At 54.9% G+C, this 11,619-nt stretch overlaps 3 protein-coding genes across 3 annotated transcripts; 2 read left to right on the plus strand and 1 right to left on the minus strand.

Moving 5' to 3' along the window:
* Window positions 1–2,034: 2,034 nt before the first annotated feature.
* Window positions 2,035–3,984, minus strand: SETTUDRAFT_102843 (uncharacterized protein; the record flags this gene model as incomplete). Its single annotated transcript, XM_008023846.1, has 4 exons — window positions 2,035–2,510; window positions 2,597–3,191; window positions 3,237–3,298; window positions 3,348–3,984. The coding sequence occupies 4 exons, from the start codon at window positions 3,982–3,984 to the stop codon at window positions 2,035–2,037; spliced, it is 1,770 nt and encodes a 589-aa protein (XP_008022037.1).
* Window positions 3,985–5,144: 1,160 nt separating this feature from the next.
* Window positions 5,145–5,912, plus strand: SETTUDRAFT_36772 (uncharacterized protein; the record flags this gene model as incomplete). The annotated part of the gene is made up of 3 exons (XM_008023687.1): window positions 5,145–5,429; window positions 5,496–5,537; window positions 5,574–5,912. 3 exons carry the CDS (start codon window positions 5,145–5,147, stop codon window positions 5,910–5,912), a joined length of 666 nt encoding a protein of 221 aa, XP_008021878.1.
* Window positions 5,913–7,728: 1,816 nt separating this feature from the next.
* On the plus strand, window positions 7,729–10,773 carry SETTUDRAFT_145658 (uncharacterized protein; the record flags this gene model as incomplete). Its single annotated transcript, XM_008023847.1, has 1 exon — window positions 7,729–10,773. One exon carries the CDS (start codon window positions 7,729–7,731, stop codon window positions 10,615–10,617), a length of 2,889 nt encoding a protein of 962 aa, XP_008022038.1. The 3' UTR covers window positions 10,618–10,773.
* Between the last annotated feature and the right edge of the window lie 846 nt (window positions 10,774–11,619).

Consider the following 11,619-nt stretch of genomic DNA (forward strand, 5'->3'; position numbering starts at 1 on the left):
GACAAGCCAGCCCGCCCGCTCTCCTCGTGTAGCTGTTGTACTTACCCATGTATCTGTGTAAGTATGTGGGCTGACGTGCTTGAACGCGCCACACAAGGTATACTGTAAACGACATAGTTACGCGTAGAAGGCGGCGCACGCGATAAGGCCGCGCGGGCAAAGTCCAGATGCAGGTATACACTTTTGCTACGTACGTAGTTGACTGGCCTGCGCATAGCCATCCATCCACAGACAAGTAAGTAAGTAAGGAAGTGCACAGATGGTATGGTATGGTGTAACACACGGATCTCCTCACAGCATCCCCGTTATCCGCCATCACTGCATCACCGCATCATCATTACCACTCGGGCGACGCATGCAAACGTTTTACACCGAGCCTTGTATAGCCCCGCGGTCATAGCAATAGCAATAGTACTTCGCAGCAGTGATATGCAGTACAGCTAGTAAGTAGTAAGTAGGACACATACTAGGTACATATCCGAGAAATCAGCCCATGGAAGAGGAGAGAGAAAAAAAAAGTGGCGCAGACCATGCATATATCCACATGATGCATTTGCATTAATCAGATCCCGTCCCAGCTCGCTGCCTTAGCCTGCCTGATGCATGTTTGCCAGGGGGGTGGTGGTGGTGTTGGTGTTGTTGTTGCTGCTTCGGAGTCGGGGTCGGGCTTCGGGCTGACCAGTCACCCGCGAGCAAAGTAAGTAAGTCACCTCAAGCCAAAGGTGACCTGAAACGGGCCGCGTGGTTTTATTTTGTTGCGCCGGCGCCGTAGTCCAGCCTCTCCTCCACTCTCCTTCCGTGTCTCTCCACCTTTCCGAGTCTCGAGCCCTAGTCTCCCAATCACAGTCACAGGCATAGTCACAGGCAGAGTTCCAGGCGACTAAGTGAGTGGGAGTGGAGTCGATGAGGTGGATGGATGAGTGGAGTACAGTACGTACACGTACGTGGATAACGGAGCAGAAAACAAAATCAGTCAGAGTAGGCGCCCTGGCGTTAAACTCGGGATGGGGCTAAGGGACCGGGGGGGGGAGAGCAAGAGAGCAAGAGAGATAGAGAAAGAGCAAGGTAGAGAGATAGAGACAGCGCTTACGTAGATTAACCCAATATTTTTTTTCTGTTTCGGACATGTGGGCTAATATGTATCGTCGGCGTGGGGTGAAGAAGAAGAAGAAGAAGAAGAAGAAGAAGGAAACATGGCCCATCGGTTGGGATCGGGGGAGATTACCTGAGTGTGGTAGTGGTAGTGGTAGTGGTAGTGGTAGTGGTAGTGGTGGTGCTGGTGCTGGTGGTGCTGGTGAGGGACGTAGAGTCACAGATAACTAGGCACCAATGTTGTTTCAGTACCGTAGCTGCAAGCGCTTGTCTGTCATTTCGAATACGTATGTATGTATGTATGTATGTATTTCACTCAAAATCACGCCTTCACTTGTCTAGCGCGTGGATGCCTCGAATTAGAATTTGGCGCCGGCGCCTCACGATAGCATAGCTTGAAAGAAGAAACACCCCCCCCCCCGGCCCCCATGTTGAGAGTCGATTGAACAATGCATAGAGAATTCATAGTTAGTCATTGCTTGGTATTATTACCGAGATATTTACAGATCAGGCAGAAAAGAGCCACGTTGATTTAAAAAAAAACGCCCCAAAGCAACGCCGTGCTTAGTGAAAAAAAATGATCGTGGTGGTTGACGGGGATAACATTGAATAGCTAGCCCAGCCCAACATTTGGCTGCTCTTGAGCGCGCGCGTGTGTGCATTACCTCCCTTCCGAAACCACATGTTAAGATGCTGCTTTCATACCTGCTCGGCAGGATAAACCAAAATAATAAAAAAAAGGAGTGTGTGTGAGGGAATAAAGCCATAATCAGAGAGAGTGATTTTGGTAAAGAAAAAGAATCTAATGTGTACAGCGAAATAGAGGCTTATATCCCGTTGCAGTCGACATTGTGTTGCTTCCAAACATGAGATAGAGATCAAGGCTTGGATAAACAAGTGCAGTGGGAAAGGACATATCGAGTGGGACGAGAGATGAAACGTTTACCACGAAAACGACTCCTCGCGAAAGTCGACGTTCCACTGAGTCTCGCGGTTGCGGACAGCGCGGCGAAGCTCATCGGCCAAGCCACCGGTACCGCAGGTAGTGACACAGGCAGCGCCAATGCCCTCTTGCATCTCTTGGTCAATCAGAGCCTGGACGTTGGGTCGACCGGGGAACATTTGGACGCTGCTCGAGGGCGAGTGGATTTCCTTGGTGCTACGGGGGCGCGTGACAAAGAGCAGAATCTTGAGAATTTCGCGGCGACGTGGCATGGACAGGATCTGTGTCATCCATGTGCGAATCCATTCCAGGTGCTCGGGGGATTGAATGATCCACACCAGTGTCAGGCGACGTGTAGCCACTGTACCGTTTGCGTAGCCAGCAACAATGTCGCGCACATGGGGAACCTGGTGCGTGATACCGATACCAGCTGCCCAAAGCATGACGGTGCCGTAGGAGCTAAGGTCTTCGCCGCCTGCAGTAACGTTAGCATGGGTTGGCGATATTGGATTAATTTACGGCAAATTGCGACGTCTGGGGAAAACCGGTTTCACAACGTACCATAGGGACCCTCGACAAAAGCCGACGTGGAAAATCTGCCGGCAGCGGAGAGGTCTGCCTTTTCGAATAGCTTGTCGGTAAAGCCTGTTCGGCGACGGATGATGAACGACATGCTAGTCTTGTGCTGCTCGAGGATGTCTTGGCGGTTCATGGGCAGGCCCTTTTCGTCGGTCAGGGCGCCGCTGCTGAGGTCCTCCTCCTCCTCGCTCCACGCAATGGAAAAGGGGTGGTTGGTCCAGAGGCCGACAGAGGGAATGTACAGGTAGGCGTGCTGGCCGGGGCGAAAGTTCCATGGGCGCGCCATGCGAACAGTGACGCGCAGAGCGTCACCAGGCATGACCTCGACATCGCACGAAGTGCCGCCGTTGCCAACGTTGCGCATGACGAGGCGTGCAAATCGCCAGGTGCGCTCCATGGCCCAGAGGGCGACGACTCCGTAGAGCATTTGCTGCTGCGGGCGCTCCTTGAGGTGGACCCAGAGCGCGGCGACGGCAAGGGCAGCACCGACAATGTGGCCGTGCAGAAAGACCTCATAAAAGGAGTGGCGCACGGGGGATGGGGATTGAATGAGGAGGAACACGAATGCGACGGTTCCCTGCATGTGTCAGCAGTGCCAGACGACCATTTGTGCTCAACTTACAATGAAACCCGACATGATGAATTCACTGCCAGTGATGGAGGCTTGAACAACAGCCCAGCCCTCTGCGCTTGGTTAGCATCGAGTTTGCGCGATTTAGCAATGTGCACTTACTGGTGTGGACCTTGTTGGACATCCAGCAGACGGTGTGGGCAATGGCCTCGAGGACGACGATGCGTCCGAACCAGCGGTGGATGAGGTTCATGGTGTCAAACGAGATGCCGGTAAGCTTGATGATGGGGTTGTTGCGGCCAGCGAGCAGGAACAGAGGAATCATGTTGATGACAGCCATGACACCCGAGCGGCTCAGGAGCTTGCCAGCACCAGCGGAAAAGCTGCTGTAGTCGATCCTCCACACGCAGAAGCCAATGTTGACGCCCAAGTAGCCGACGAGGAAAAAGGTCTGCAGGCGGCTGGGCAGTGTGCCGACACCAATGGCAGACGAGAGCTTGAATTCGCGGTGGTGGCGGGTGCGGAAGAGGGGGGCATCCAGGCAGTGCTTCTTGAAGGCGGCATAAGTTCGGTTGGGAATGGCAAAGTATCGCTGGGTGTCGTTGTTCAGGCATGACACGGTGCGGATGTAGCGGACAAAGTACAGGACGACCTGGTAGAGGAAGAAGACGAGGACAATAGTCCACCAGATGTATCCGAGGTAGTGCTGGACGTCAACGTTTTCCAGGCCAGCGGTAGGATCTTCTTTGCCATGGCCTGCGCGCTTGGAGATGCCCTCAACAGCCTCGACAAAAGACATGATTGAGAGAGACAAGTGGTCGGGTGATGGACCGAGGGGAGAGGGTGGAGTCGGCCGACAAGGCGGTTTAAGAGTGTCGGGTGGTTGGCGGCGGTATAGTGGCTAAGGGTTGTTGGTATTTAGTGATTGGACTCTGTCCTTGGCCAGCAATCGACAGATGGGGTGCGGAGAAGAAAAACAAGGTTGATGGCACGTGGGCCCTGGTCAGTGATGCAGCGATAGTCCAGACGCGGTGGGTTGGTCGTGGCGGTTGATATGGACAGGCGTCGTAATAGGCGTGGGCAAGACGAGATTGATGCGACCAGGGGGCGTGAATAGGCGAAAGGGAGGCCGGAAGGCGTGCTAGCAGCGTCGTCAACGGTGAGATAAGGCGGCGTTTAATTTGGCCGTCGACGCAGCGACAGAGCAGGGACGCAGGCGATCGGATGCAGTCCAGAAGCGGCGAGTACGAGGTGCGCCGATGGGCTGTGGGGATCGTGGTGAATGGCCCAACCAGGGGAGGGTGGTTATATTGCAAAAAAGCCGGCGGGGTGGGAGGAGCGAGAGCTGGGCCACGGCTGGGAAAAGAATGACTGGCGCTGAGGGGGGAGGGGAGCGAGCGACTGAAGAAAAGCGAGGGGAGGGACAACGTTTGTAGGCGCGGGCAGCGGTGGGGATGAAGGGGAGGGCTCTGGCTTTGATTATCGCGAGCAGCGGGCTGCGGATTGGAGGAGAGGCCTGGGGGCGGCGGGCAGGGGTGGCGGGCCTGTCAAAGCTGGGCCCCTTGGCCCGCCCAGCGAGTGCGGTGGGTCGGCGAGGGATCCATTGCGAGAGGGAGCTGGCTGGGATGGGCGCGGCGGCGGCGGTGGTGGTGGTGGTGGTGGTAGTGGTGGAGAGTGCCCCGGGCGCTGAAACGGGATGGATGGGTGAAGGGGACGCCACAGGCGAGCGCCCAGCAACCGGGCGGCGTTTCAAGCCTCCGAACGAATCCTCGAGCGCAAAAGTTTGCGTCATGCACGCCTTGCCGACATGGTGAGGATGACGGTGACGGTGACGGTGACGGTGACGGCCTCGGACGAGCACACAGGCTCCGGCTGCGACAACATGTGACGGCAAGCAGTGCATACGTACGCCCTCGACCGCCGTGTTCGAAGCCATGTCGCCGGGCGGCTGGGTGAACAATGCTGCAGGCTGCCCTCGGCCTGTCATGGCCTTCGCAGCCTTGGCGCCTGGCTCCAGTCCTCGTCATCTATCCACGACCGACTCCTCCTGGCCTGTCTCGCCCACCCACCCGTTGCGGTATAACCGCCGTCTCACAACGGCCCTCCGCCGCCGCCGCCGACGACGACGACGACGCTGCCGCTATACAGCACCGCACCCGACTTGGCCACGCTCACTCTCGCGCCTCCATGACCACCCCCCAGCCATGCATCCGCCCTCAATGCCGCACCGCCTGTCCTGGCCATGTTCGTCTCGAAACGCGGCGACTCGTGCTTTGCCGTGCATAAACACCGTTTGATGCTGCCGTCCAGGAAACGATTCCTGCTGGCCTGGTCCCGCCAGCCCAGATTCTGGTACGCAGCTGTCAATCCACTACGCCTCGTGTCTAGCATGGCGACTCAGATAGACTCGCGCTTGGATGCGCCCTGCCCTCCCCGCCCCGTGTGACGCGGGATTTGACACTGGGGAATCCAGATCGTCCATGCGCCGTCTGCGGTGCCACTGCCGCTGCCAGCTGTTATCGCGCTGCTGCTCTCACCGCACTGCCGAGCATCGTGTCCGTCGACGTACCTTACGGCTCGCCACAGAAGACGCCAGAAACGCCCATGCCGCCTCCCTATCCATGTCTCAGGCACGGCCAGTTCAACCATCAGTCAGCCATCAGTCAGACGCAGGGATTGCGTGCCTCGTTTGCGGCCAGCCGTCGATATACAGGCTGTGCGTCTTAACGGACAGCGGACACGAGGCACTGCCACTGCCACTGGTGGTTTGGTCCGGAAACTTTCTTTTACCGCTTCCCGCACCCATCACCACCACCACCACCGCCGCAATGGGGTCACGACGGCCACAAACGACCTCACTGTCGTGACAGCTCTTAGCTCCAACTGCCAAGACATTGGCACTCCACAGTGTACGAGCGACTACTCATGCACACAGCAGCCTCTAGGTGCGTTGCTAGGAACACTGCAAAGCTGCTAGATTGCCAATGTTTCACGCAAATGAGAAATGCCCGCCTCCGCCCCACGGCCTCGAAACTTGCTCTGGCATCCCTTGCGCCGAGTTTCAGGGGACGGGCATCTGGTCTTTTTTTTTTTCCTTTTGCCTTTGGGAATGCAACCATGGACCCATGCCCCACCGATCCGTTCTCTGCTGAGGGTCAAACATGCGACGTGAACGTGCAAGTGCTACGTACATGGCGCCAGCGTGGTGGCATTGCACGGCACCGGGCACCATGGACGAACGGTAGACCAACGGTGGGCGGGCGCTTCAGTTGACACTTGTGTGTTTGGGCCTCGTGCGTACACGTACTCGAGCCGCCGCTGATTTGGTCATTTCTCGCCGCTCCCGATCAAGTTGGCTGGGCCGCTGCCCAGATCCGATCCGCGCTGCGCCGCAGCGTGCAATCTCCTTTCTGTTATCCCTGCTGCTCACTATTTCGCTTAGCAGCCAGTCAGCAGGGCTGGCGCTACACACAGCTGCTCTCTGGCCTGCAGCCCATCCGTTCCTGCATGTGCAGATCTGTTGCATCCATGCAACTTGGTTGACCCAAAAGGCAGCCCGCGAGGCTGAGAAAAACATGGGCGACGCTTGGTCGGGGCCTCGGTGTTACTGCGCCTTGGCATCCGCGCTGCACCGTCGCGTGCAAACAACAAGTCCCTCCCGCCAGCCGCTGCGCCCATGCCTTGTATTCCCGTTTGCTGTCTTCCAAAACAGATCCGCCCGTCCGACCGTGGGCAGGAGGCTCGGCGCGTATCATGTTGCTGTTGTAAGCACCAGGCTTACGTCCCGATTCCATGGTACGCTCCCAGGCTTACTTATAGCTAAGTATTTTCGGAACTCTAACCACACTCGAGTTCCTGGCCGCAATCCGGGCAATTCTATACGACCGGCCTAATTGCGTGTTTGCATGCAAGACATGCCACGCGAACATTGGACCAATGCCGCCAGGTTTGCCCTGGGCAGTCTATTTCTGGTTAATGTCGCGTCGCTGCGCACAGTGAGCGTGCGAATCATGACGTGACAAAGTTACATTCCATCCTGCTCCCAAGAAGCCCGGGATGACATGACGGCTACAAGTCATGTCGGTTGACACAAACGCTGCGCGTCGCATATCATTTTTCGATTCGTGATATTGAGCGGTGCGGCAAGATAATCGGAAGTTTATCTTCTTAACTAACAAATATGCCGCGTCATAAGACAGTGCAGAAGAGAGCAGCGTATGTTGTCGCACGACCAAACAAACCAACATGAAACAGATGCATGCCATGGGCCCTTTCGGTATACAGTGCTCTACGGACACTGCATTAGATGTGTAAACTCTCTACATGGTGGTGGTAGTACAATGACCTCATGTGGTTAGCGCCAAGACTACGCGCCCTCGATGCCGACCACCGATCACGTCGACAAACAAACAATGGCGACAACAACAACAACACCAACACAACACGACACGACAACACGACATAGCCCGCGCCCCATATTCCGCCAGCGCAATTCTTCCTCCAAGTATTAATCCCGCATGAATTAGGCAATACAACTACGGCCATGTCGACCGACGACACCCTGCCTTGGACAACTTCGCGATGCAATCGCCTCCTGCGACCGCTTTCCTCGAAACTCGCAAAACTGCGCAAAGAGCTCCAACGCCCGCGCACGACAGCTGCCGAGTCTCGAAGCGTCTCCTCTGCCTTTGCAACCAAAGGCTCTCCCCAAAAGACCACCAACTTCACGCGACCGGCCCACAAGCCACGGGGTTTCGAAAAGGCTACAGATCCAGACTGGAGACCAGGCGTCAAGTCAGGCGCGGGCAAGAAGACCACATATGGCTCGCGAGGTAGAGGCAGACCAGCACTCCGCAAGGGCAGTGCAGATGCCGGCAATGCCAATGGCAACGCCTTTCGGCCTGGCGAGATCGCCTTTACACCCTTGATCGCGAGAATGGGTGGGCAGTTGAACAGCAGCCCGCAAACACCGATTTCGCCCCTGCGAAGACACACCAAGATCCGAGGCCCACTTTTAGCCAGCATGGCCCCTCCTGCAAAGGATGTCCCTGGGGATGTTCACAAACTTGTCCAGGGCTCCTTGGAGGCTTACGCAAACCTGCTCCAGGCCACCACGACAAGCGGCGATACGAGGCGGAAAGGTACAAGGTCTCTCATGGGAGCTTGTTTGAGAAAACTCCCAGCCTACATCGAACTCGAGGAACACTTTGCAGAGCTGGACAAGCTCGAGGAGGAAGCTGAAGACGAGGGCCGCGATATTGCGAATGAGATATACGAGCAGCTGGAAATGCACTTTGAACAAGCGCAAGGACATGGCTGGCGACCCTTCCGCCAGGTCGTTCGGACGCACGCCACGGCATTGGTTTGCGATGCCATTGGTGATGAGATACTTGGCCTAAAAGATGCATTGATCCTCGTCACGCACTGCTTAAACGCCTATGCATGGGACGAGGCGGAGCAACTGCTACTTGCTTATGCACCCCTCTTGGACGCTACCAATATGCCCATCAACACACGAGCAGACTTGTTCGACTCTCAGAGGTCGCCTTTCTTGCACGCAGTCAAGGATTTCGTCCACCGCACGGGGCGCCATCGTCTACTTTACGATCTTCTAGAGCACATGGTCGCTCTTGAGCTGCTGCCCCTTGAATGGGTTGCGACTGACTCGATGCGCCCTGTCTGGGATCGACTGGTTCGGAGCATCTCGGATAACGATCCCCGCACTCTAGCAAGCGCCTGTCGGTTCTTCGAGACGGTTACCCTCGCAAGCATGGGCCTACCGGATCATCGGTTGCTGGAAGACGAGGTCACTGGGTCTGTTTCCAGGCACTTTGCATTGTCGGTACGAGTGGAGCTCCGACAGGCGCTGGATACAACCTTTTCCAGTCTCCTTACCGTGCTGTGCAGTATAGCCTTGGTCAACAGCTCCCGCGATGATTTGGCTGCCCAGACGGCCGCACAGCGAGTCGCTCGAGTTTTGGATGCTGTTGTCGTTGCCATTGCTACTCGCCAGAACATCCCGGATGAGCTCAGTCTTCTCGACCTAGACACCGATGACGCTCAGATAATGGCCCAGCGCGGCATTTGGTTAAGCTTTGCATCGTGTCTTTTGCATTTCGAAGACTGCATCGGTGATCCGGCCATGATATCTCTTACCACATCTAGCTCTATCGGCATTATCAATTGGATAGCCTCACAATATTCGTCCAAAGATATCAACTTTGCATCAATACTAGCCCCTCTACCATCCCTGGTCTCGTCGATTGCGCGCGGTACGGGTCGGATATGGAAAGATGACGGATTCGATCAGTTGCAACGCTTTGTTACGGCATTGATGTCGACATCTGGCTGCCGATTACCGCATAAGTTGTGGACACTGAAGAGACTGGCATTGGAGTCTGCAATGGAGTTTGCTCACGGCACAGGCGACGCCGAGCACATGTCATACGCACGCGACATTGAGAAGAGGATGCAAACGCAGGGCCGTCTAGTCATCATGCACTCACCCACCAAGGATGACTCGCCGGCCAACCGCGGTGGCTTTAGGTGGGAAGAGGGCATTGGCGAATGGGTCACCTGCACGCCATTTGTTCAGCAGAATGTCAAACGTCAAGTCCACAACCCCGTCCGCACCCTGGAGCTGCTTCCTACGCCTGTACAGTCAGAAGAGGAGAAAGAGGATGTGTCTGAAGGCGAAGGCGATCTCCCTAGCAGCGCGCCCGATAGCCCGGTGTGGGATAGTACCACGTTCGATGATGATGCAGTACCACAATCGTCGCCAATCAAGACACGGCGTATTTTCACATCGCTGGGAAAGCGGGCTCGCGCATCGTCGCCAAAGGTCATCATACCTGTGAAGCGGGTGCACATGACGCCTCCAGGCACGCCACCGTTCCTAGCTTATGCTGACCTATCCGAAGAGAAGGGAAATGGTCTCAGGCGCTCTGCTCGATCCCGCAAGCAGACTATGACTCTGAGCTCGCGACCACGCACTCAGCGCACGAGGTCTTCACTAGAGGGCGGGCTGCGCGACGTGAAGAGACCAGTCTATGCGGAGTCGGCGTTTGAACTTGATTTTGAGAGTAGCAGCGATGTGGAATCGTCCAGTTGCACTGAAGACGAATCGGAGGCTGAATTCATGCCAGTGAAGAAACCACGTTGCATAGCGTCTTGCTCCACGTCTTACTCAAGGAGTCATGGCTCCACACGCACTTCAAATGTGAGCTCAACATCAACGCTCGACGCCGGCGACGCCGACATTTCAGATCGCGACGAACTCGGCAAAACACCTGGTCGGCCTCAGCTACGCAAGAAGCAAGTCCATGTTCACCCCGCAGCATCTCTCGAACGCCACAAGCAGCGGCGCAGAAGAAGCAACAGTGGTGTACGTGATAGCGACGACGACAGTCAAGACGAACTGAGCTTTTACTAGCCGTACAAGCCAGAGTCTTGCTCGTCCGCTGATACGTTTGTTATTCGATCAGATGGCGTTTGCTCCATGTATTCAAGTATTTGAGTATTACGTCTGGTGTTGTTGTTGTTGTTATTGTAATGTTTGTTCCTTTTATTGTTGGCTCTTGTTAGATACCCCCCTTTTTTAGTAAAAAAAAATCAAGTATATTCGAATTATATGCTTTTCGGAATAAACTATTGCTACGTGTTGAAGAAGTATATGGTGTTTGTTGTCTTGAATGCCCCCATGCACCCATCCTTTTACCTCCTTCGTTTGGGGGGAATAATAATTTACTTTTTTTTTCAAATGCACAAACGCTGCTGCTGTGTATCCCCCGCCTACATCATCGCACCGCATCTTGCGAACGGGAATCTCGACGAACAGGAGCTTCAACGATTATATAGACTTTGTACTTGTTATTCCGCAGTAAACCACACACACACACACACATACACATACACACACATACACATACACACAACTAGTGCACATAGCTGTATAGTTAAATACCGCTTCACACGCTCGACCTTTGTAAGTAGTGGGGTTTAGCTGTATTTTCGCATCTGCAGTCTTATCATTCTTCTTGTACCTATTCCTGTTGCTAGATACATGCTTGTTGATATTGGTATTGGTGTTGGTATTGGTGTTGGTAGTGGTAGTGGTAGTGGTATTGGTATTCACATAGATAGATAGATAGATAGATAGATAGATAGATAGAACGGCAGGGAGATGGGAAGAGAAGAGATGGGAAGAAGAGGGAAGAAGAGGGAAGAAGAGGGAAGAAGAGGGAAGAAGAAAGATATATATATATATATAACGTATTCCACCACCGAGAGTGCCACCCCACCGAGAGTGCCACTTTTTCTTGGCATCGCGAACTTCACGTACGAAAGACAATGCCTCAACAACAGAACGTGATATTTACTCAGCAAGAGGGTAGGCTTACTCTAGCAGTTCAGGCCTATCGTACAGGCCAGTTTA

Source organism: Exserohilum turcica (assembly GCF_000359705.1).
Source record: "Exserohilum turcica Et28A unplaced genomic scaffold SETTUscaffold_11, whole genome shotgun sequence".
NCBI lineage: Eukaryota > Fungi > Ascomycota > Dothideomycetes > Pleosporales > Pleosporaceae > Exserohilum > Exserohilum turcicum.